We start from the raw sequence: 24,871 nt of genomic DNA on the forward strand, positions 1-24,871 counted from the left end.
TGTACAATTTAACAGAATATACTGGAAATGAATAAAACTTGTTTTCTACAATACGGACATTGATTACGAAGATCTGCCATCACATGGCTTAAATCTTACTATTTATAATAGTTCTTTACATTTATATAGCACTTTTCTCACTACTCAAAAGCAGGGAGGACCCGGGATACGAACAAATGATCTCCTTACCAGCGCTACCATTGTGCCACAGCAGCGGGTTTTATCAAAGTGCACCACTAGACGAGAAAGCAAGAGTCACTTTACTGGTTCTTGTGATTGACAGTGGATTCAGAAAATATTCAGAAACCTTCTCTTTCTGCACACTTTATTGTATTGTAGATTTAATTGTAAGTGGTTAAATTTGCCATCTTTGCACATGTCTGTGTTCAATAACTTAAAATTAAAAAAAAGTGAAAACATATTTTCTGAATGGTTTGCAAATGTATTAAAAATCTAAAATTGAAATCTCTTTTACTGTAAGTGCTTGGGCCCTTAATTCAGTACTTTGTAGAAGCCCCTTTGACAGCAAGTATAGTGCTGAATCTGTCTTTTGGGTAAGTCTTTACAAGCTTTGCAGGCCTGGATTTGGGCAGTTTATTCCATTCCTCTTTGCCGATCCTCTCAATCACATTTAGACTAGATCGGTCGTTTCTGTAAACTGCCATCTTCACGTCTCTCCACAGAAGTTCTATGGACTTTAAGTCTGGGCCACTCAAGGACAGTCAGACTTGTCCCGTATCTACCCCAGCATTGCCTTGGCAGTACGCCTTAGGTCACTGTTGTGCTGAAAGGTGATCCGTCACCTCAGTCTGAACGTCGTGTTCACTCTGGGGAAGATTTTCTCTAAAGACCTCTCTGCATTTTGCTGCATTCATCCTTCCCTCGATTCTGACCAGTTTCCTTGGCCCCGCCACCAAGAAGCACCCTACAGCATAATGCTGCCACCACCATACTTCACCATAGGGGATGGTTTGAGGTAGGTGTTGAGCAGTGCCTGGTCTTCGTCAGACATAATGCTTGGAGTTCTGCATGTTTTCATTCTAACCTTTTTCTTAATTATAGTGACTTGTTTTTGCTGCTGATTAACTTCTTTTGAATTGATTTTAATTGACTTGTTTTTTAAGATTTGTTCCCCTGAATTTCTTCATCGTTCCTCTGAATTGCTTCATTTCTTTCCTTAAATGGCACCCAAACGGAAATGAAATGTGAAATGAGTGAGCCAACAGAAGGCCAACTAAATCAGGGCCTCAAACTCCAACCAATTTCACTCCAACCAGTTGCTTCATTAGGCTCTGATTCTTGTTGTTAATTAAAACCGTTCTTTAATTCCATGACTTGTTGCTGCTCAAATTGTGTAATAGCTGATATTTCAGAAATTGTTGATTTGCTCTTTTCTAAGAACACTGTTCTTTTGCCGGTTTTCTGTGGTGGCGACCTGCGCCACCACCACCTAATCAAAGCACCGTGATGTCCCTACATTGATGGATTAAAGGCCAGAAGTCCACGTGACCGTCATCATCAAGTTCTTCCATGAGAACCCTGAATACAATGAGGACTAATTGAGGTCATTGATGTTAGGTAGAATGCCTAGAGGGAGCTGGGTGGTCTCGTGGCCTGGAACCCCTGCAGATTTTATTTTTTCTCCAGCTGTCTGGAGTTTTTTTTGTTTTTTCTGTCCTCCCTGGCCATCAGGCCTTACTCTTATTCTATGTTAATTAGTGTTCTCTGATTTTAATTCTTACTTTGTCTTTTTTTCTCTTTCTTCATCATGTAAAACACTTTGAGCTACACTATTTGTATGAAAATGTGCGACAGAAATAAATGTTGTTGTTCAAATGTTTTGGGGACCTGAGCAGATCAGCATTCTTCAGACATTCACCTTGCTTTATTTTCAGATATTGTATGATCAACACAGTTTACTGGTCATATTTTGGTTCATTTTGTATCTCACTATTGTTTGGTTGCTAATTAAGGAAAAAGAAACAATTAAGGGGTCGGAGTCTTCAAGAACAAGTCAAATAAAATGAATTCAAAAAAAGTTAATTAGCAGTAAAAACAGGTCACTAACTCTTTCAGGGCTGATGTTGACTTTTGTCAAAATTCAGGGGTAGAGGACGGTAATCAGCTGTAAACTGCAACAAAACTCGTCCTTACATTTTAGTTCAACTCTCTTTGCTAGAAGGAGAATTACATAGCTTTGCTGATTTAACCTCGAATACCTACGCGTGAGAGTAGCGAAGACTAAACAACCTCTAAAATTGCACCGACATCTGGCGAGAGGCCAAAGCGATCGTTGCAAAGCAAAATGCTCCATGGATGTTTCACGTAATTTCGTTGAATAGGATTCTGACTTGTCGGACTCCAACCTGGAGATGGATATCAAAAACGACAGTGAAGTGCCAGCATCGTCTGATCGGTCCCCAGCTGACTGTGGTGCTGAACACTTTCGTGTAGCTGATGCACCTACAGCAGCGTTCCCCTTAAAGAACCACCACTTCTGATGACAAGTGGTACAAACCATATTGCATCACACTGTGACCGCCACCCACCTGCTGTGCGAAGACAACCAGGCAGCCAGCCCACCGTGCATTCCTGCTGACCATTGAGGTGCCCCTGCGCAGCAACTGCCACCAGAGACGCCAAACATGCGCCAACAGCAGCCACAGCACGTAGTGACAGATGTTTTATGTTGATTTATGTGTGAAACTGTTGCTTTGTGTGCTTTTCTGAAAACTGAGTTTCTTTGGAAAAAATATTCAGCCCTCAAAGAGTTAAGAAAAGGGTTAGAATGAAAAACCTGAAAACACTTTTGCGCCCCAGAGAGTTCCTTGGACTTCATGACTTGGTTTTTGCAGTGTGAATTGTTGGACCTCCCATACACTAGTGTGCTTCTTTCTAAAAGATGCCCAATCAACAGTTTGCCACAGGTAGATTCCAATCAATCAATCAATCCAATCAATCAAAGGCGACTCATCTCAAGGGGAATTAAAACAAATGGGATGCACCTGATGAGCACAATTTGGACAGCCACTGTAAAGGGTCTGAATAATTATATAAATAAGAGACGTCAGTTTTTATTTTGAACAAATTTGGAAACCTGTCTGAAAATGTTTTCACGTTTGTCATCATGGGTTATTGAGTGTTGACTGAAAATGGCAAATGTATCCATTTAAGATCAAATGTACAATACAGTTAAGTGTGTAGATCAGTACGTAGTAGTGCAAATATACAAACAAGATAGAATAAGATATTTTAGTGGGTTTTTTTTGGATCCAATACAGAGTACTTTATATCAAATCAACACTGAACTGCTGAAAACATCATAAAGTGAGAACACTCTCTCAACACCCACCCCACACTCCATTGTAGGCAGAAACAGTGAAAAGAGCAATGAGATCCAAATAACCCGAAGGAGGAAAGCACAATCGCAATACATTTAGCGTTATACTAGAAAAAAGCCATGTTGTTACAAGAAAACTGGTAAAGCAGACTGTAACAAGAAACCAAAGATCAGGTCGGTTGCCAGGGCTGTTGTACTCCCTGTTCCCACCCAGCTATAAATCTTGCAGGTATTGTTCTTCAGAATCATATAATACTCACTGCTCCTATCTAATCAGCAACATTGCTCAGATGCCACTAGGAAACAGGTATCCAGTTACTTTAAAATGTTTCCAGATGCTTACCAGAGTGCTGTCCTGCCACTATATACACTACGACAATAAAGGTGTGATGGACAGCAAGCATGGATTGGCATTCTAGCCAGGATGGTTTTACCTGGCTGGGAGGCCGAGCCACTGAATATAAAGGAAGGTAGGATGTTTCCTGCCATGATAAGGAGGGTGGCAGAGGATGCCAAGACTATGATGGAGACACTGGCACCCCCGGAGGGACCTTACCAGTACAATGGAGAGAAATGGAGAGGCAACTTGCCTGGACTATCTGCTCCCCCAGCATGACAGGTGGCATCATCCATGGGCTTCAGTACCCATTTGAACACCCACAGGGCATGCTGGGATTCGTAGTTCTATGAGACAGTCCTGTTGGGTTCTGGGTGCTGCAGAGATTTGCCACCCCTAATTTGAGGGACTTCTGCAAGACCAGGAAGTACTTCCAATGTGCCATGTCCTAGCACATGAAGTACTCCCAGGTCTTGGGTTGTGATAAAGGAGCTGTATAGCGCCCGACCCGGCACAGCCTACGCAGAGGCACGTGTAAAAGTCACATAGGCTTTTATATTATCTTCGGCCGTGGGGCACCTCTTCCCCGTGTCCCACAGGCCCAACACAGTCCCAAAAGCACTTTAAACTACACCAAGAACTCTCCACCTTGCACCACCACTCCTCTCAGGCAACCTCGTCCTCATCCTCCCCATTCTGGCACTTGAGTGGTGTAGGGTGGCCCATTTTATAGCCCACCCGGAAGTGTTCCAGGTGCTTAACCACCTGGTCCCAATTGCACCTCCGGGTGGGGCTGGTGACTCGTCCAGCCGGGTTCTTGAGACTCGGCAGCACCCCCTAGCAGCCATCTCATCTCCTAACCAGGCTGTGGAGGACTCCATGTCCCATGGAGCCACGTGGGAGACTAGGAAATGAACATCGGCCAGGGAAGCTGCCACCAAGCGTCCCGGGGGAGGTATTGAGCTGTCCATGGTGGCTCCCACGGAACATATGCAGTAGGGGCGTCCCGGCCAGGCATGGGACCCGGTTGTCCATCACAAGGTAAACGGAGTCACGAGGTGAGGCAGAGTTGGGAGGCAGTGGAAGAAGAGGGACTTGTGCTTCTGGATAACCTGTGGAGGTATTTTGATAAAAGAAACATTTTTATTCAACCCAGGATTTGTGTTGGTGCTATTGTGTTTGAGAGCTTGAGGCCTTGGGGTTGTCCAGTCATTTTTCCCATGAATGTAGTTGCCAGTTCCTTGCACCTCACAATGACTCCAACTGTGTCATCATAATTGAGCAATAGTGACCACATATAGCCAGAGGCAATGTACTGTTCACTTTTCCTACAAATCTAGTGGTTAACTTGAATTCTAAAGTATAATTTGGTTTTTCAGAAAGATTTTTTTCTTTGTAACAAGTTAGGTTTTTTTTAACACATTGAATGTGCTCTACACACACAAACAGGGGTCAAACAATTTACAGAGTAGAGCGAGGGTGCTTTGTGTTAGCAGAGCTAGCCAATCTTAGAGCTCATCAATCTGCTGCCGTGCAGTACGAGTCATTTTATTCAATTCCTATGGCATAAGACTACAGCAGGGTATCACAACCCAAAAAAACGGTAGTTTTGCTCGGCTTATGTGCTGTGTCAGTAATTCAATTATTCAACAAGCCATCCAGTTTATTAATGTGGCATTAAACATCTATACCTGCGGTGGGCTGTCGCCCTGCCCGGGGTTTGTTTCCTGCCTTGCACCCTGTGTTGGCTGGGATTGGCTCCAGCAGACCCCCGTGACCCTGTAGTTAGGATATAGCGTGTTGGATAACAGATGGATGTATGGATAAACATCTATACATGAAACCAAAGTAAAGTAGGACATACAAAGAAGTAGCATTCATGGTTCTGACCCAGTGAGGAGTTACCACAATTACGGAATCCAAACATAAAGAAAAAGAATCAATTCTCAACTCAAGAGAGAAGGCCATTTCATAGAGAGGCAGTGCAGATGATGGAGAGGACGCTTGCATTTCAGTCGGCAATAACAAAAGGATCAACATTTCAGAAACTCGAACAGTTTTGCTCTCTTACAGTTAATCCATTTTACAAATATACTCAAGCAGCGCTAGGTACTTCAGGTAGTTGCTCCTAAAAATGGAGGTGATTTCAATTTCTTTGAGAGAATCACATTAGATATGACGTCAGAATCTAGCACAACTAGATTGCTCACGCACAGCCACCTGGGTCATATTCATTTTTTTGGCAGTTTGTTATCTGATCTCCTGAAAAAGTGCAATCATGCAGCATTAATGGATGATTTAAATGTTAACAGGGGTATAGAAACAGAACATTTCATCAAATGTTTTACACACCTGCCAAATTCAGTAAGGTTTTGGCAAATTGTTAATTTATAATATTACAATCATACATTGATCTAATTTTTTATATTCTATTCCGGTAGATGAAATTGCGTCTGACCACTACTTAATTATGTTTTACTTGTTCCTGTTCTCACCAACATAATCACAAATTAAAGTAAGAAGAGTGACATCTAGATTGCAACTTTAAATCAAAATTAGTGGATATTGTGAGAAACTCAAACTTAATTACAGAGAGCGATAAATCGGCTGACATATAATTATAATGTGTCTCTCAAAGGGGCCTTCCATAGTGGAAAGCAGAAGTGCTCACAGCACAAAGAAAGTCACCCTGAGTTAATGAGAGCCTTAACGCTGTTAAAACAAGAGTGCTAATGGAGAGCGACAAAGTTACGGGGCTTTGAAGCTACACAGTCCAACAGTGTTAAATGGTTTTAAAAAAAGCTATTTTTCCTTGTCAGCTCTGAATGCTATTCAGGATTAACACATGAAAACAGAAATAAACCTTATGTGCGGTTTAGGAATAGCTGTTAATCTGACAAATGGGTACTCTAAACTACCATACCAAATCCCTACAAAGACCACAGATTTTATCAACTTCTTAAATTTAAAAACTGATAGTAGAAGATCCCAGGGCTTGATGTCATTTTACAAACTTGGTATTGCGGTATCAAACCCCATCTGTCCTTGTTAACACATCTTCAGAAATTTTACTAATTAATTTCTAAAATAAAATCAAGTCTTGTCTCTTAGACCCTAACGTATCCATGTTAGCAAAACACAGCATCACTGCTCTGGAAACAGTCATTTTCAGGTGTGTTTGCACATAATGCATGAAGTACCTACTGCCAAAGCCCATGTCTGTCTGTCTGTCTATCCAGCATAGAACAATTCAGCCCCACTTTGAGGTGTGGCACACTTATTCTTCAAAGAAATTTGTCAAGACAATTCAGTTTTCGTCCAGATATCTCAAACAGATCGCACCGTACAAAGTTTTACATTTTCAGAATCACCCATTGAAGAGCATTAGCCAATTTGCAAACCCGTCCATCTTAAAACAGGGAAACGGTCAGCTTGACGTCAACTAGGAATCAGCCAGCTGTTTCAGTTGTACCTTGAGAGCTCTTGCTTGCGCCTGTATATTTTGTATATTTTCTTCTTCTACTTGTCTGACAGCCGCTCAGATGCCCAATGTAAGCGAGTCAAACACTGCATAGAACAGAGCGCCAGCACACGTGCAAACAGCTCACACAGCAGCATCTTCTCCTGCTGCTTTAAGTAAGTCAGCTAATGCAAAGCAAACGGAAGGGGACAGCAATTACTGTATACTAGGCTGACCCACCTTTTAAGGCGACCGACTTTTAACTCTTTGAGAGCTGAATATTTTTTACAAAAAACTGTTTCTGAAAAGCAATGGTTTTACACAGAAATCTACGTAAAATGTCTGTTGCTGCATGCTGTGGCTGCCAGTTTGCCAAGAATGTGCGGCAGGCTTGCTGCCAGGCTGTCTTCACGTGGCTGGGAAAGCAGCAGCGTTCACGGTCGCAGTGCATTACAATCTGATTTCTACCTCTTATCATTGTTAAGTGGCAGTCCTCCCTGGCGAACATTGTCAGTACAACGATAAGCTGGGGACCAATCAGCTGAAGCTGGAACCTCACATTGCTTTTCGATCATCTGTATCAAGATCGAAGTCCGACAAGTCATAGTCCAGTTCAGAGATAATAGGCAAAATGTCGTCCATGGAGTATTTTGCTTTACGCATTCGCTTTGATCTCTCGCCAGACCTCAGTCCCATTTTTGCTGTTGTTTGCGCCTTGCTACTCATGTCAGTGCAGGAAATCTCGATCAGATCAATGAATCTAACATTCCTTCAGTCAACGAGAGTCCAACTAATACATTACACTTGGTTTTGTCACCGTTTACAGTTGATTACCTTTGTCAACTCCTCCTTTTGACAAAAGTCGACATCAGCCCTGAAAGCGTTAAGTTGACCACTTCTTAAGGCAATTCAATATGTAGATCAATTTGATATTTTATACAAACTCATTAATTTGGTTATATTGCATTTGAGCGGTATTACTTTAATCCTCGTAGTTTCTGTTATTTTTGTGATGAAATTTTAACTTTTTTTCTATATTGAGGTCGCCCGTTTGAACCCCCCTGATATTTACTACGCGGTGAGGCATTTGTACTCCATCGACATTAATTATTTCCAGAGACATAATTTTGTCTATTTTTCCAGTGCATCGCGCACAAAAGTAAGGGAACGATGGGAGCACCAGAGCTCACATCATGTCGCTTCGTACCGCAAGCTGCAAGTAGTAAGTCTGTGATAAGCGGAATACCGCTACGCTTTCCACTCACGGGACGGAAGGACAATCCCGACCACTTTTATATAGTAAGATTAGCATATGTAAAACTGAACTGACTGAACTAATATTATCTGCAGATTAATTATTGTAAAAAACTGATATTATCAGCATTAACTAAATGGTGTTTGAACTAATTAATAACACTGCAAATGTACATCTGGCCAAACTGATATGAACAGCAGACGGGTTTAGAAATGGACAGAGATGGCGAGAGGTGGGAGGCTGCAGTGACTTTAAACTCTTGATTTTTCAGGCCCAGATATACAAGAACAATCACATCGCGCACCTTTATTTGTATGTCCTCTTTACAATAAATCAGTTATTTTCCAAGTTTTTACTTATTTATATAAATTTGATGATTACTGTATTTTAACCAATGTTAAGTTATATGGGGAACTTATTTCAATTTCTTTTTTCCTTTCATAGCATAACATTGATGCTGATTTTATGGTAGAATCGGTCAATTAATATTAACAGGTAGTTTTCAATTCCCAGTTATTGAATACTACTCTACTGGGTTTATTTTCAAAAATGTTATGTTGAGGAAAACTGGACACCACTTAGTCACAGACCCTCCTGCACTAACACACATCAACGGGTGCCACTTTCACATCTCTTGAATTGCAGTCTGCTGTGTATGAAAGCCACTGAGTCACCACAAGCCTCTTTGTGCTGCGTTTTTAACTCCGTCGTGATGTGCTGTTAAGAAGCACGGAGTCTGCTAACACAGGGATCTGCTTTGTGTTACTGCTATCGCGTTTGAGTGCGACTCAAAAATTACAAAACTATTTAATAAACAAAAATGTAATAACCGACTCTTTGATAAAGTAAATAAAAAACGTGATTTGCTCCAATTTTTATATCAGTTACATTAGTCACCGAACACCTGCGGTGGGTTTTGTTTCCTGCCTTGTGACCTGTGTTGGCTGGGATTGGCTCCAGCAGACCCCGTGACCCTGTAGTTAGGATACAGTGGGTTGGATTCTGGATGGATGGACGGTCACCGAACACTTGACTGTTATGTCATGCATACGTCGTCTAACTTGTTGCCTCTGTCACTTGAACTTTCAGAGACTTGTGTTTCTTCCAAAATGTGTCATTTTCAAAATGATAAAAACACTTAGTCGCTGCACGCACCTGAATGTTACCCCATGCCTATATTATCTGACTTGTTAACTTTGTCAATTGATCTTTAATGCCTTTCACAGTTCTTAATGCACTAAAACTGAAAAAATACATCCATCCATCCATCCATTTTCTAACCCGCTGAATCCGAATACAGGGTCACGGGGGTCTGCTGGAGCCAATCCCAGCCAACACAGGGCACAAGGCAGGAACCAATCCTGGGCAGGGTGCCAACCCACCGCAGGACACACACAAACACACACCAAGCACACACTAGGGCCAATTTAGAATCGCCAAACCACCTAACCTGCATGTCTTTGGATTGTGGGAGGAAACCGGAGCGCCCGGAGGAAACCCACGCAGACACGGGAGAACATGCAAACTCCACGCAGGGAGGACCCGGGAAGCGAACCCGGGTCTCCTAACTGCGAGGCAGCAGCACTACCACTGCGCCACCGTGCCGCCCTGAAAAAATACATAACTATGCCAAATTATGCTTAACAGTGATAGATATATTTTAACTTTACCTTTTTCTTTAAAAGTGCTGTGCACGAATCATGTTTGTCACTGTACATATGAAAGCACTGTTTAACAATGTATAAAATAAATAAATAAGATGATCTGGCTGCTTCAGAATGATATGCCACTTTCTTTTTTTTTTTTTTTTTTTAAGGTCATGTCTGCAATGAACCATGCAGTGGATTTTATTGAGTGTTACACTGACATTAATACTGCATTTTAAATTAAGGAACATAAACCCAAGCACAACGTAATGATTAAACATTCCAAATGCACCCTAAAAAAAACTAAACATTAGAAATGATTTATTTACAGTGTCAGAAATTAATATGCACAACTTCACAGGAGCTTTTGAAGTGTACAACTTCTGCCTTAATCTGTGTAGGACCTATGTGCCTCTGGCAGTAAAAGCAGACATATTTCATAAAGTCAAATCAGTAATGTTGCAGCAACATGAAACCTTGAATAGTAGTTAATACACAAGGCAACAGTTAGCTTCTATTGAAAGTAAAAGCAACAAAGATGCACTGTATTAGCTAAACATTAATGACGCCATGGCTACGGCAGCCTTATGAAGGTCAATTCACTTTCCATTTCCATTCATCTCCAAAATACTGCAGAAATCTGAAAACCTTTACTTTTGTATTGACTGTGCGACTGATGCTTTTCTCTAGCATTTATGTTTCACTTTTATATGCGAGATTTTTATTCTGTTTTAAAATGAAATTCTTAAATGCTGCCACGTTCTGCAATGTCTGGTCAATCCAATAAATACTGAAAAGCCGACCAGGAGGCTCCTGAAAAAGAAATCTCCTCAAGCGCTGATCCCATCCTCCATCAAACAGGCCGTATTCCCATAGCAACTGAGAAGCTATCTGAAGGCGACGGGTGTGCCATGTGTGATGGGCGCTTCACATGAAACCGGGATACGTCCTCCAGTGAAAGACGGCGGAATGGCTTCTCAGATACTCTCTGTAAATTTCATATTTATGTACTCTACAGGGGGGAATATTGAAAAAAAAATGTAAAAAACCCAACTGAGTGGACAGTCAGCTGACAGAGCAGGGTGCTGTTCTGAGCCACTTCTTTGTTAGCCAGACTTCATTTGTTCGCTGACCACACGACCAGTTAATCCCTCTTATTCGCAGAGAGATTTAAAACTGGGTGATCTCCAGCCGGAGATTAGCAGAAATACTGCTACTATGGTGATATGTTTCACCCTGATGCTTGATGGGCTACAGTAAATTCATACCATAATCATAGCAATAAGAGAGCGTGTTTCTGCTTTACACACTTAAGACGTCTTGCAAGGTAAGTGTTCAACAAAAGTGGTTTAACGCAACACGACTTAGGAAAACTGGATGTGCTTTGTTGCCCTCATTTATAAGATTTTGGTCAGTCAACCCTGTCACATGTATATCCCCATCTCTACTCTCCCTTTTTTAAAAAGGTAACTGTATATTCATACAGTGCTGCTCATAATATCTGGGAAAAAATATCCTTGATTTACCCCTCAGCTCCACAGTTTAAAATTACAAACTAAACACTTCAGACGTGATTAAAGTGCATATTGCATACTTTCAATTAGCATACATTTTCGGTCACATCATGTAGAAATCCATCCATCCATTTTCCAACCCGCTGAATCCGAACACAGGGTCACGGGGGTCTGCTGGAGCCAATCCCAGCCAACACAGGGCACAAGGCAGGAACCAATCCTGGGCAGGGTGCCAACCCACCGCAGTCATGTAGAAATGACAACACTTTTTATACATCGCCCCCCCCCATTTTAGGGCGCCATAATATTTGGCCGTTTGTGATTACTCAGATGTGGTGTCTGGAAATAGCAAATGGGGATGGAAAACCACAAGATACACGCAAGCCTGTAAGCAAGGCTCTATACCAAAAAGTTCTAAATTATGGAAACATTAATAATAAGTACTGTCGTGTCTGAAGTAGCGATGTGACGTTATTTCTTCCTACAGGTTAAAACTTTTTTTGTTGCCAGTTAAATGTTTAACGCATCAAGATAGTGGTCTGCAATAATTTATCTGCCAGGGAGTTTTGTTCTGTGCTGTTCATTCGGAGAAACGCTCTTCAGCATAACGATCAGCTCCTATACACTAAAATATGTACAATACATGTTTTTAGCATTTGGGGTTGATAGTGTTTTATATTTCATGTTTAAAAACCAACTTAACAAGGTTGCTGAAAGAGATCGGTTGTTCCCTCAATTTCTGAACCCTCGCCACAAAGTGTGCTGCTGTAGTGTGTTACATTGTTTGATTTCATTATGAGCGATCTTAAAAGTTATATTTCATCACATTTACTATATAATGTTAAGCGCTTTAACTTTTCAGTACTCAATTGCGTGGATGGTGGCGCGACTCCTCTGTGTCCTCGTATGCTTCTCGCTGTGTTTCAGAGTGTGTATTTAGTACATCAGGGCTCATTTGCAGCCCAACAGAATCTCACCTCCCAGGAGACCACATCGACATGCTAGTTTTTGTTGCAAAAAATGTAGAAGTTACAAAGACACTATAGTTTTTTTACACAAAAATGCAACGTGCTCTGTTTGCATTTATGCAAAAACTTTTAAGTGTGTTAGTAGCCTGCTTATGTGTTCATTTTCTGAACAATGGTTCTTTTTAATTTAGTCAGTCAGTCAGTCATCGTCCAAAAATTATATAGCAGTCTCTAGAAGATGTAGAGTAGATTAGTCAGTCAGTCAGTCAGTCAGTCATCGTCCGACCCGCTATATCCTAACACAGGGTCACGGGGGTCTGCTGGAGCCAACACAGGGCGCACAGCCCACCGCAGGACACACACCCACACACCAAGCACACACTAGGGACAATTTAGGATGGCCAATGCACCTAACCTGCATGTCTTTGGACTGTGGGAGGAAACCCACGCAGACAACATGCAAACTCCACGCAAGGAGTATCTGGGAAGTGAACCCAGGGCTCCCTACTGCGAGGCAAACATTAATTTAATGTTTGTTTTAATATTTTATATATATTTTTAACAAAGGACTGCAATACATACTCAATTAACATTTAATGACAATTGGGCTGGCGCCCTGCCCGGGGTTTGTTTCCTGCCTCGCGCCCTGTGTTGGCAGACCCCCGTGACCCTGTAGTTAGGATATAGCAGGTTGGATAATGGATGGATGGATGTAACATTTCATTGTACCACCTCAGGAACAGTATTTGTTTTCATCAATTTAAAGAAATGTTGTCCAGATTTTACTTTTTATTACCTTATATAAACTATTACATTATTTGAAGCATTTGCATTTAATGACAGTAATGTCTGTTATTTGTTTTAATCATTGTTAAGATTTTCTATTTTCTATCTACCATATTTGGTATCGAATTTCAATGTTTTTTCTTAGTTTTGTATCACAGTCTGATAACTCTATGTGGCATTAGTGCTAATTACTGCACCTCTTGATGCAAGAATAAAATGACAAAACGTTTTATTGTGCGAAAAAAGATTAGCCAAAGATGTGGCCAATGATCAGCGCCTATACACTAAAATATGTAGAATACAAGTTTTTAGCATTTGTGACTATTTTATATTTCTCATTTAAAAACAACTTAACATGGTTGATGAAAACAACTAAGATCAATGCTACGTCTTAGCAATTGCAAATGAGCTCTGTTACTATCATCAAAGCATACAAATATGACAACCGAATTTTCCCTGCATTCAGCCGCACTAACTCTAAAAATGTCAATATAAAGTTAGCTGTTCCTACAGGAATGTAAGACTTCAATTATGAGAAAACAATGGACTGCAGGAAAAGCTAAAACTCCTGAGATAAGACTATCTGAGTGGTCTTAAACAGACTGGGTGAAAGCCCACTGGGAGAATTCTAAGTCAGGAAGTGACACCCCAGGACTGAGGCCGTCTCGGACTGGAGCCGAGTGCTTAAGAGGAGATCCATTACCATGCCACAGGAACGTTGAAATCAGCAAATGGACTTTAACCCGCCCAATATTTAAAGGGAGGATGAAGTGGGACCACAGTATTTATAGTGTGAAAATAAAATGTTCATTTTGATAAGGGGTACTAGGGTGTTGTACCGTGTTAGCCATTATGGATGTGGTGAGAAGTTAAGCAAGACAAGATTAGAAAGAGAAAGAGAGAGTAAAAGCTTACACCAGTACTTACATCAGAAAAAGTGCATCAGTAGTTGTTATATGATATTTCTCTGACTAAACGGATATATTGACTCCTGACTACCTGAAACAATGCTGGATTTCTTACAGATGAAGGCTAGCAAAACGGAATTGTTTTATTAGCTCCTTGAAAGACCTTGGCTTCAAACAAACCACTCCTATGTCACCAGCACTCTAAGTTTTGAATGGCACATCTCCGTTGTAGTTTCTACATCTTTACCACTCACGCTACTGTCTGCCTTGCCTACATTCCCAATTAAAAAAATATGCAGACCATATGCTTAAAGTATTACGAGATTAACAATAAGTGGTTCAGTATGCTGCTACTAGAGTCATTATTTGACAAGATACGATTAAAAGATCACCCATCGACTGGTTTCCGGTCCAATATCTAGTTTTCTACAAACTATGCAACTTAACTATTACACTTTCTAAATTTTAACGGCATGTTTTTTTTTCCCTAGTATTCCAAAGACTTCTTTTGCAATTCTCAGTTAGCTTTGTGGCTCCTGTTCTCTAGGAGTGTTTTCCTAGAGTGGGCCTACAAAATAACCAATTCTCATTTTTATTTCAGATCAACTTTATGTACATTTTATTTTCATTATTAAACTGATACTCTCGTACTCATCATATTGATGTGGACTCCACTGTGCCATTGTACGTACGTATATTCAATGTGTTCTTTTTTTTTCTTTGTGTAGACTCCTACAAGAGTAGATTTTCCTGAGCTTTATGTAAATGCAATGGCTAGGGCGTAGCACTTTAAAGCACGAGACACATAACCGGTCATGTAAAAACGTATTATGTGTAAACAATGGTGATACATCTTGATTTTGTAAATCACCTTGGGTAAAGGCGTCTAACAAATCCACAATAATTAGAATAATTTATATGAGCTACTATATATCAAAATGGACTTTACGATGTTGTTGCTTAGAACTGTGTGCTTTGCAAACCAATTTATAAAAGGTGTGATCTGTTTAATGTACAATATAAATATTGATCTTTGGTTGCACAGTGATTAGTGTTCCTGAGCTCCAGAGTCCTGGGTTCAAATATTAACCCAAACATTGTTTTACGTGAAGTCTGTATGTCCTGTCAAAGTCTGCATTGCTTTTAGAACAAAAGAACAGGAGACGTCTGACAAACAAGGGGAGACGATTACATTTATCAAGCATGTTAAATTAGCAAACTTGTTCTAATACCTCATCCTGATACTTTTTAAAGGCTATCAACGTTTCTTTTTCAACTACATGACTCTGTATTTTTTCATTTCTGTAAAAAGTGTTTCAGCTAATTTTCACTGGCGTGGCCAAAAGTTTTGAGAATGACACAAGTATTAGTTTTCTCAAAGTTTGCTGCTTCAGTGTTTTTAGATCTTTTTGTCGGACATTTCTATGGAATACTGAAGTAGAATTACAAGCATTTCATAAGTTTCCGAGGTTTTTATTGACAATGACATTAAGTTCATGCAAAGAGTCAATATTTGCAGTGCTGGCCCTTCTTTTGCAGATGCACTCACACCTGCCTGCTACCATTCCTGTGGTGCCCACAGCTGAATCAACTTTAGGACATGGTCCTGGCACTTGCTGGACTTTCTTGGGCACCCTGAAGCCTTCTTCACGACAATTGAACCTCTCTATTCTAACTTAATCAGCATGACAGAGTGATCTCCAGCCTTGTCCTCGTCGACACTCTCACCTCTGTTAACAAGAGGATCACTGAAATGATGTCAGCCGGTCCTTTTGTGGCAGAGCTGAAATGCACTAGAAATGGGTTTTTGGGGATTAAGTTCATTTTCATGGAAAAGAGGGACTTTGCAATTAATTATAATTAATCTGGTCACTCTTCATAACATTCTGGAGTATATGAAAATTGCCATCCTAAAAACTGAGGCAGCAAACTTTGTGAAAATTAGTATTTGTGTCATTCTCAAAACGTTTGGCCACGGCTGTACATGATTCACTGTTTAAATTAACGAATCCTGCAGGATGTCTGGAATTTTTGATAATCTCAATTAGGACCACATGTAGCCTGCTCTATTCAGGGTTAAGCAGGATTCATTCCCTTAGCCTATCACAGTAGGATGCACCATTTTGGCCAGTTTTCTCTGGTGACTCGCACCACATCACCAGCACATGCAGCCAGGCTCATTGCCAAATGTGAACTGACCCAGTGGGAGTAAATGTGTCCGCCTTGGTCCTACTAGTGCTGTGTTCAATTCTGTCCCACTACACCCCTGTATTACGGTGGGCAGGCTGATAAACTAAAATAATGAATGATTTTCGATTTTTGAACATTAAGCAACATGGTACTAGGGAGAAATCTTTGTTTTCTTCTTCTTTGCAATTGATCAGTAAATTTAAATCCTTCATTTTCTTCTACAACTTTACTTCACTCAAGAGTGTGATAACCTATATAATGTGCAACTAAGTAGAACTGACAAGGTACCCTACTTAGCCTATGATTCAATATCCTCTATTATAGCTTTAATGTGCTTATTTGTTAACTCCTTTGGGTATATACTGTATATCTATTAAGTAATTAAATACAATTGAAAGAAAACAAGCCAGTGGCAGCTGGTACTGGCATGCAACAGAATGGTTCTACCGCTCATTTTGATTCATGGGCCACGTATCAGTTTGCATAGTTGAAAACTGCAGCACAACAAAATGGGTGTCAATCTTCACAGGATTACATATATTTTCTTGGAGGACTCTAGTCCAAAGATACACAAATACATAATTATACATATAGGAAGATATGTATAATCATGTGTATGACTCTGAATGGGATCACATAAGCTTGACATCGCTGGACCGAGGGATGACAGAGCTACACACTGCAGCAGGTATTTGCTTTTCATTCTTTCAACAAAGTACAAATAGAAATAACCAGATAATACACATCAACATGGTTAAAGCCCAAAACAGTGGTGAGAAAGGACATGCAGGTAATGGGTGTAACAGAGCAAGACGCAGAGGACAGGAAGATATGCAAAAAGATGGTCCGCTGTGGCAACCCCTAACGGGAGCAGCAGAAAGAAAAAGAAGAAGACTGTTCAAACCCGAAAACATGTCACTCTTGAAACACTGTAGCAGCAGAGAGGACAGGTTCAAACAGCACATTCTTTAAATACGCTTACATACACACATCAAATATCTCTCTATTATAATACAAAAATCTTGGGGAGAGAGACGAGTTGTGACTTTTTCAGAGAGATACTTTCACGTCCCGCAAGACGAAACTTTATGGCATGAGATTGAACCACACCCAGAGCCGGAAATAAAAGACAAAGAGTAGATGACAAAGTAGAACGTTGTGAAGAATTCAAAAACATTGGAGGGATACACATGTAGAGTAGGTTAGAGATAATGGAAGTACGAAAATTCGAAGGTCTCCAAAAAAATGATAGTAAAGATCGCATTAGCACAAACAAAAGCAAATTATTACTCGGTGATAATAAACGGTATAGCAAAAAGAGATTGAATATATTGTTTGGATTTTAACTTTAAGTCAAAAACTTGTAGATCGTCTAGTTCGTGCTGCTATCAGGGAAAAGGAGTGTTTCTTCCTAAGGAAGAGGCGCGTCCACGAGAATTAAAAGATTTGTTGTTTGGTGAAAGTGAAATCCCGCGAGAGATAATTTCAATCCCCACAAGACAAGACTTTATGCAAAGAGATTTGGAAAAGGCCTGCCCACATCTAAAACATTTGCAACCATGCACACGGTTCAATCATTTCCCATTTGTGTGAATGCTATTGTCAGACACAGTTCGGATAGAGAGAAAGAATCGATATTCACTCACGGGCAGTTAAACATTGGGTTGTTACGATGTAATTCCAAACATGGAATCAAAATTTCAATGCGATATTGACGAAAAGGTAAAAGTGAAAAGAGATCAAACATATAGGCATAGGTGATATAACAGAATTATGTAGATATTTGGCTTTAAACTTTAAATGTAATGCGAGCGGCAGAGACGCGAAGCTGCTGGTGCACAGCGCAGGCAAGGGGGTTCGTAAGCGAAGCAAGCAGGGGGCAAAGCCCCTTAGTGTGTGTATGTGTATGTATATATATATATATATATATATATATATATATATATATATATATATATATATATATATATATATATATATATATATATATATATATATATATATATATATATATATATACAGTGGTGTGAAAAACTATTTGCCCCCTTCCTGATTTCTTATTCTTTTGCATGTTTGTCACACAAAATGTTTCTGATCATCATACTTTTTCACACAGGGCCATGTAGGTTTGGATTTTTTTTCTCCCTAAATAATAAAAGCCATCATTTAAAAACTGCATTTTGTGTTTACTTGTGTTATATTTGACTAATGGTTAAATGTGTTTGATGATCAGAAACATTTTGTGTGACAAACATGCAAAAGAATAAGAAATCAGGAAGGGGGCAAATAGTTTTTCACACCACTGTATATAGTGACACAGAAAAACAAGAACTTTTGAAAAACCCAATAAAAATAGAAGCAATCCAACAAAAAAATTTATTGACAGCAATTGAACCACTACAACTTGCCTTTTAAGAGACAGTAGTCCAAATTACCAATGTCTGAAAATTACGTCCTGTAGATGGCGTCCTCCTGTACGTATGCATTCTTCCAATCTGCTGTTGAGGTTCCCCATTGATCGCTGCAACATCTCAGCTGCGATACCACGAATTTCATCTTGAATTCTTTGTTTCAGTTCATTCAGTGTCCTTGGCCAAGTCGTGTAGACCCGACTCTTAAGGTAGCCCCTCAAGAAAAAATCACAAACGGATAAATCCGGTGATCTTGAGGGCCAGGCAATGTCACCGAATCTTGAGATGACACGGTTACTGAACTATTCTCGCACAGCTGCCATTGCTTGCCTTGCAATTGATTACTAAATTACTAAATGGCGAGACTGTTTACAGCTCAAGGTCCCTGTCCCGCAGTGCTGCCAACTGTACATGGCTGCCACTACGCGTTTCAAAAGTTCCCGTTTTTCTGTGTCACCCTGTATATATACACACACACACACACACACACACACACACAGTGGATTCAGTAACTATTCACATCAATTCTAGCATATTTTACTGTGTTGTGCATTTAATTTTACATTGATAAATTTGCCATTTTTACGCATCTATCTAATCTCAATAACCCATAATGACAACATGAAGACAAGTTTTCAGAAAAGTTTTCAAATTTATTAAACATCAAATAACTGCAATCTCTCATTCATACCAGTATTCAGACCCTTTGCTGCAGCTTTCCTAATTGTGGGCCTGCGCATCCTATTAGCCTTAAGATGTGTCTAGAACAGATGTGCCCAACTCCAGTCCTGGAGGGCCGCAGTGGCTGCAGGTTTTCATTCAAACCCCTTTCTTAATTAGTGACCTGTTTTTGCTGCTAATTAACTTCTTTTGAATTCATTTTATTTGACTTTTTTTTCCTTAATTAGCTGCCAAACAATAATGAGATACAAAATGAGCCAAAAATGACCATCATACAATATCTGAAAATAAAGAAAGGTGAAGGTCTCAGGAATGCTGATCTGCTCTTAGAAAAGAGAAAATCCACAATTTCAGAAATGTGCGCAATTACACAATGAGAGCAGCGACAAACCATGGAATTAAAGAATGAGTTTAATTAACAACGAGACTCAGCACCTCATTAAGGAGCTGACTGGAGGGAAATTGGTTGGAGTTTGAGGCCCTGACTTAGTTGGTCTTCTGTTGGCTTACTCACTTCACATTTCTCTTCTATTTGGGTGCCATTTGATGAAAGAAATTAAGCAATTCAGAGGAACGATGGAAGAAATTCAGGGAAACATTTCTTAAAAACCAAGTCAATTAAAATGAATTCAAAGAAAGTTAATTAGCAGCAAAAACAGATCACTAATTAAGAAAAGGGTTACAATGAAAACCTGCAGCCACTGTGGCCCTCCAGGACTGGAGTTGGGCACCCCTGGTCTAGAACTTGAAAGGAGTCCAAATTGAATTGACTGGTGTGAAGGACAGCCGGGTCCCATGCCCGGCAGGGACGCCCCTGCTGCTTATGTTCCGGGGGAGCCACCATGGGCAGTTCAATACCTCCCCAGGACGCTTGGTGGCAGCCTCCCTGGCCGACGGTGATTCCTCAACCACCTGCAGGGCTCCATGGGAGATGGAGTCCTCCACAGCTTGGTTGGGGCCCGGGGTGGCCGCTAGGGGGGGCTGTCTGCTTCCCACAGCCCGGCTGGACGAGTCTTCAGCCCCACCCGGAAGTGCAATTAGGACCAGGTGGTTAATCACCTGGAACTCTTCCGGGTGGGCTATAAAAGGGCCCAGCCACCACCACTCGACGAGCCAGAGTTGGGAGAAAGGTGACGAAGCTTGAGGAAGAGTGGTGGTAAAGGAAGGAAGAGAACTGTTCTGTGCTTGTGTTTTGGGGACTGTGTTTGGGCTGTGTGGCACGGGGAAGACGTGTCCCACAGTCGAAGAAAAATAAATTCTTTGTGTTTTTTATACGTGCCTCCTTGTCCATCTCTGTCGGGTCAGGCGCCTATATAGCACCTTTGTTACACTAGATATCATTTAGGAAGGCACACACCTGTGTATACAAGGTCCCACAATTCACACTGCATTTCAGGACAAAAATCAAACCATGCAGTCCAAGGAACTCTGTAGAGCTCTGCAATCAAATTGTGGTGAAGCATAAATCTGGGCAACGAACTAACCCATTTCTAAATCCTGGAGTGCTTCTAAGAGCATAGAAGCCCTCAAAAATTGTGAAAAGGAAGATGTTCTGAACCACTTGGACTATTCCTGGAGTTTGCCGTCTAGCTCAATTGAGTAACAAGGCAAATAAGACTTTGGTCAGGGTGATAAGCCAAGAAACCAATGGAAGTCCTCTGCTGAAATGGGAGAACCGGTCAGAGGGACAACCATCTCAGCAACAGTCCATCAACAAGGCATTTATGGTTGAATGGCAAGACAGAAGTCACTCTTGAGTAAAAGGCATATGAAACTTTAAAGGACTGTGAAAACGTGAAGACAAAGAATTCTCTGGTTTGATGCAGCACAAAATTGAACTCTTTGGTCAAAATTCCAAGGAATATGTCAGGTGAAGTCACCTGCAAAATACCATCCCTATGGTGAAGCATGGTGGTCTCAGCATCATAGTACTGAAGTGCTTCTCAGCAGCAGGGACTAGGAGACTGGTCAGAATTGAGGGAAGAATGAATGCAGCCAAATGAAGAGAGGATTCTCAAAGAAAACCTACTCCACACTGCAAAAAGCCATAGACTGGGATAACACTTTACCTTTCAGCAAAAAAATGACCTGAAGCATACAGTGAGGCAAAGGTGGAGTGGCTTCGAGATAAGTCTCTGACTGCCCTTGTGTGGCCCAGCCAAAGCGCAGACCTGTCTGGACAGATCTGAAGATGGCCATTTAGGGATGCTCACCATCCAATCTAATGGAACTTGAGAGCATCTGCCAAGAAGAATGGGCTAAACTGACAAAATCCAGGGGTGCAAAGCTTACAGAGAATTACCAAAGAAGACTTAAAGCTCGAATTGCTGCCAAAGGTGCTTCTACAAAGTACTGAAATAGGTTCTGGATACTTGTATGTGTAAGAGTTCAGTTTTTGATTTGGATCAATATTTGTAAACAGGGCGGCACGGTGGCGCAGTGGGTTGCACTGCTGCCTCGCAGTTAGGAGGTCTGGGTTCGCTTCCCGGGCCCTCCCTGCATGGAGTTTGCATGTTCTCTCCATGTCTGCATGGGTTTCCTCCCACAGTCCAAAGACATACAGGTTAGGTGCATTGGCGATTCTACATTGTCCCTAGTGTGTGCTTGGTGTGTGTGCCCTGCCCGGGGTTTGTTTCCTGCCTTGTGCCCTGTGTTGGCTGGGATTGGCTCCAGCAGACCCTTGTGACCCTGTAGTTAGGATATAGCGGGTTGGATAATGGGTGGATATTTGTAAACGTTTCTGAAAACATAGTTTCACTTTATCATTATGGGTTATTGAGTGTAGATTGGTGGGCAAAAATAGCAAAAGTATTCATTGAAAATTAAATCTACAACACAATAAAGTATGCAGAAAATGAAGTGGTCTAAATACTATCTGTATCCACTGTATTGGGGAAAAGGGTGTGAATGTGTTCCCATCGTGAATTAGCAATGAATTTAAGCGACAGGACATTTCAGCATTATAGTTTTCACACACCTAATGATAAGGCTATAGCACCAAAATGTTGTGTGTATTTTTCTTTTGGAGATGTATGCTGAGATAATCATTTAATAACTCCATTTTATATGTATACTATATGTATAAAAATATGCACACACACACACATATATATAGGAATATGTTAGGTGTGTTAAGATGTTGATTTTGCCATTGTGATTGCAGATCATTGCTGTTTGCAATTCTGCTTTCTGAAAGAGAAGCAAATGCATCAGCCAACCATACTAAATGCTGTGTGCACTAAAACAATATAAACGCGGTTCACTTTTACATATCATTCATTATATTCTGGGGTATTCCCTGTGTGGCATTTGTTTGGGGTTTAATCTGTACCATAAACTAAATTATTGTCCATCCATATTTTAAATGAGGTCTATTTTATAATACTAATATAATTCATACTATTGCATTCAGTTAAAATAATGAGCTTTAGTGACATTTATAAAGTCATGCGACACTGTTTATTGTCCTTTTATATTCTCAATGCATGTCGCTGCATATTGTAATGCGTGTATAATTTCATGTCACAAATAAAATTTAATTTGATTCTAACTTCTACCAATAAAAGTGCGTTTAGCAGCGTATATGAATGTATGTTAAAACAGACTGTCATTTAGGAACCCTAACAAGAATGGGTGTTAATGGAATATATAAAGTGTGTCCTTGAATTACGGGCTATTTAAGAATGTACTTGGTGCAATCCGAATGTGCTGCTCTTCAAATACTTAGGTGTGACACTCAGATTATTATATTATGTTTACACCTTCCTACGCAGAATATAGCAACAAAGACGGGATGGGCTTATTTATGCAAATCGTTTACAGTAATGTTACCCAAAGGTGTGCACACCAGGGTTTGGAGAATGAACGGATGGATTAAAGACCTGGCGGTTAAAGTCTGCATCTCGCAAAGTTTCCAGTTCAAATGTAACATTGTTCATCCCCGAGTAGGCCACCTGCGCTCAAACTGCACAACTGAAATTTCTCATGTTAAGATTTTTAAGTCTGAAAGAAAGCCTCGATTAAACATAAGTAAATTCTGCTCAGTAATGTGTGTTCCATTCATGAAGATCTGCTGTGATGTGTGCGACTGCTTTTAAAATGTTGATTCAATGAGATAGTGTCGATTCCAACACTTTAGCACACACCAGCGTGATTTCGCGTCGCGTCCCTCTCCAATTTTAATGTTTAACATCAATGACATCTTTACACACTCACGAAAACGCGCCCGGTATTATTATTATTAATTTTTTTTTTACCTTTCTGAAGCTGCCACCTTGGTTTCCGTTCTGATCCCCCGGGGGCCTCAGCACTGCTTCGTCTTCCTCCGGCTCGGACATCTCGAAGACTGTAACGCACTAGCCCCGATTTCAGCTTTCCTCCATTCGAAATCAACAAGTGAAACTGAAGAAATGAAGCGGCTCAATAGGTTTTCTAATTATGATGCCTTTGTCCTTAAATTGTATTTACCAGCAATGAATACAGGGACACTCCGATACTCTGATAATAATAAAGCACCTTCTTCGTTTGAATTTACATTAGATCACAAGCATGCTTGGAAGGGTCAAGTTTTCCAAACTCAAGAAAGCTCCTGCGTGTAAGCGATTCTACGGAGCGATCCGGCGTATCGATGCCGTCGTCGAGGGCCAATTGAATAAGCTCGTAGTTGTCCTGGTGTCCCCGCTTTCATATGGTTTTACAGTAATTTATTAATTTCACGCGGCTCTAGGTCTCCTGTGCTTCGCCACTCTCCCGAAGCTGACAGTCGAGCGCTGGTACTACTACCTGGCTGGCAGACGGCTTGGTGGGCAGAAACAATAGGTAGGACGGTCTCGTCGTATCTTCCGGCCAATTAGAGTGCGAATTATCTGCGCACCCTCCTTCTGAAGGCGTGTCCTCGCCCTAAACGGGGTCACGAAGGCTAAAATGGGCGGGAACAAATCATTAGTGCCTCAGGAATTTATGTTGCCTATAGCAACAGAAAGGCATCGAACCCGGGAGGTGGGAACGTGTGAGGCTGTCCCTGGACTGGGTGATGTAATTGAATCCACCGCGCAGAATCAAACGCTTCATAAAACGATGGCAGGAAAATTCTTTAAACATATATACAGTAAAAATACATCAGTTTGAAAGAAGGGTGTTATTATTGTTTCAATAAACCGTTTCAATAGACATGAAACATGAAAAGCTGTAGCCAAATGATCATTATTTAAAGTATTTAAAAATATAAAAGAAAGTAACCTCATTTTATGTAATTATTATACATAACTTCTTTGTGTATTATACATATTTAACACACACTTTTTTCAAAAATATGTTGCTTAACCTTTTTTATTGTATTCACGTTAGTTGACTTATTCAGTAAATCTGTATCCTTT

The 24,871-nt window shown here is 40.6% G+C and overlaps 1 protein-coding gene across 1 annotated transcript in view; it reads right to left on the reverse strand.

The window, feature by feature from the left end:
- rhpn1 (rhophilin, Rho GTPase binding protein 1) overlaps positions 1-24,300 on the reverse strand; it is a 120,195-nt gene extending 95,895 nt beyond the window's left edge. Inside the window, exon 1 of the mRNA XM_039753751.1 lies at positions 23,753-24,300. Coding sequence (XP_039609685.1) covers positions 23,753-23,833 — 81 coding nt within the window. The 5' untranslated portion in view covers positions 23,834-24,300. The remainder of the gene's footprint in view (positions 1-23,752) is intronic.
- Between the last annotated feature and the right edge of the window lie 571 nt (positions 24,301-24,871).

This window comes from Polypterus senegalus, chromosome 5 (assembly GCF_016835505.1).
Source record: "Polypterus senegalus isolate Bchr_013 chromosome 5, ASM1683550v1, whole genome shotgun sequence".
NCBI lineage: Eukaryota > Metazoa > Chordata > Cladistia > Polypteriformes > Polypteridae > Polypterus > Polypterus senegalus.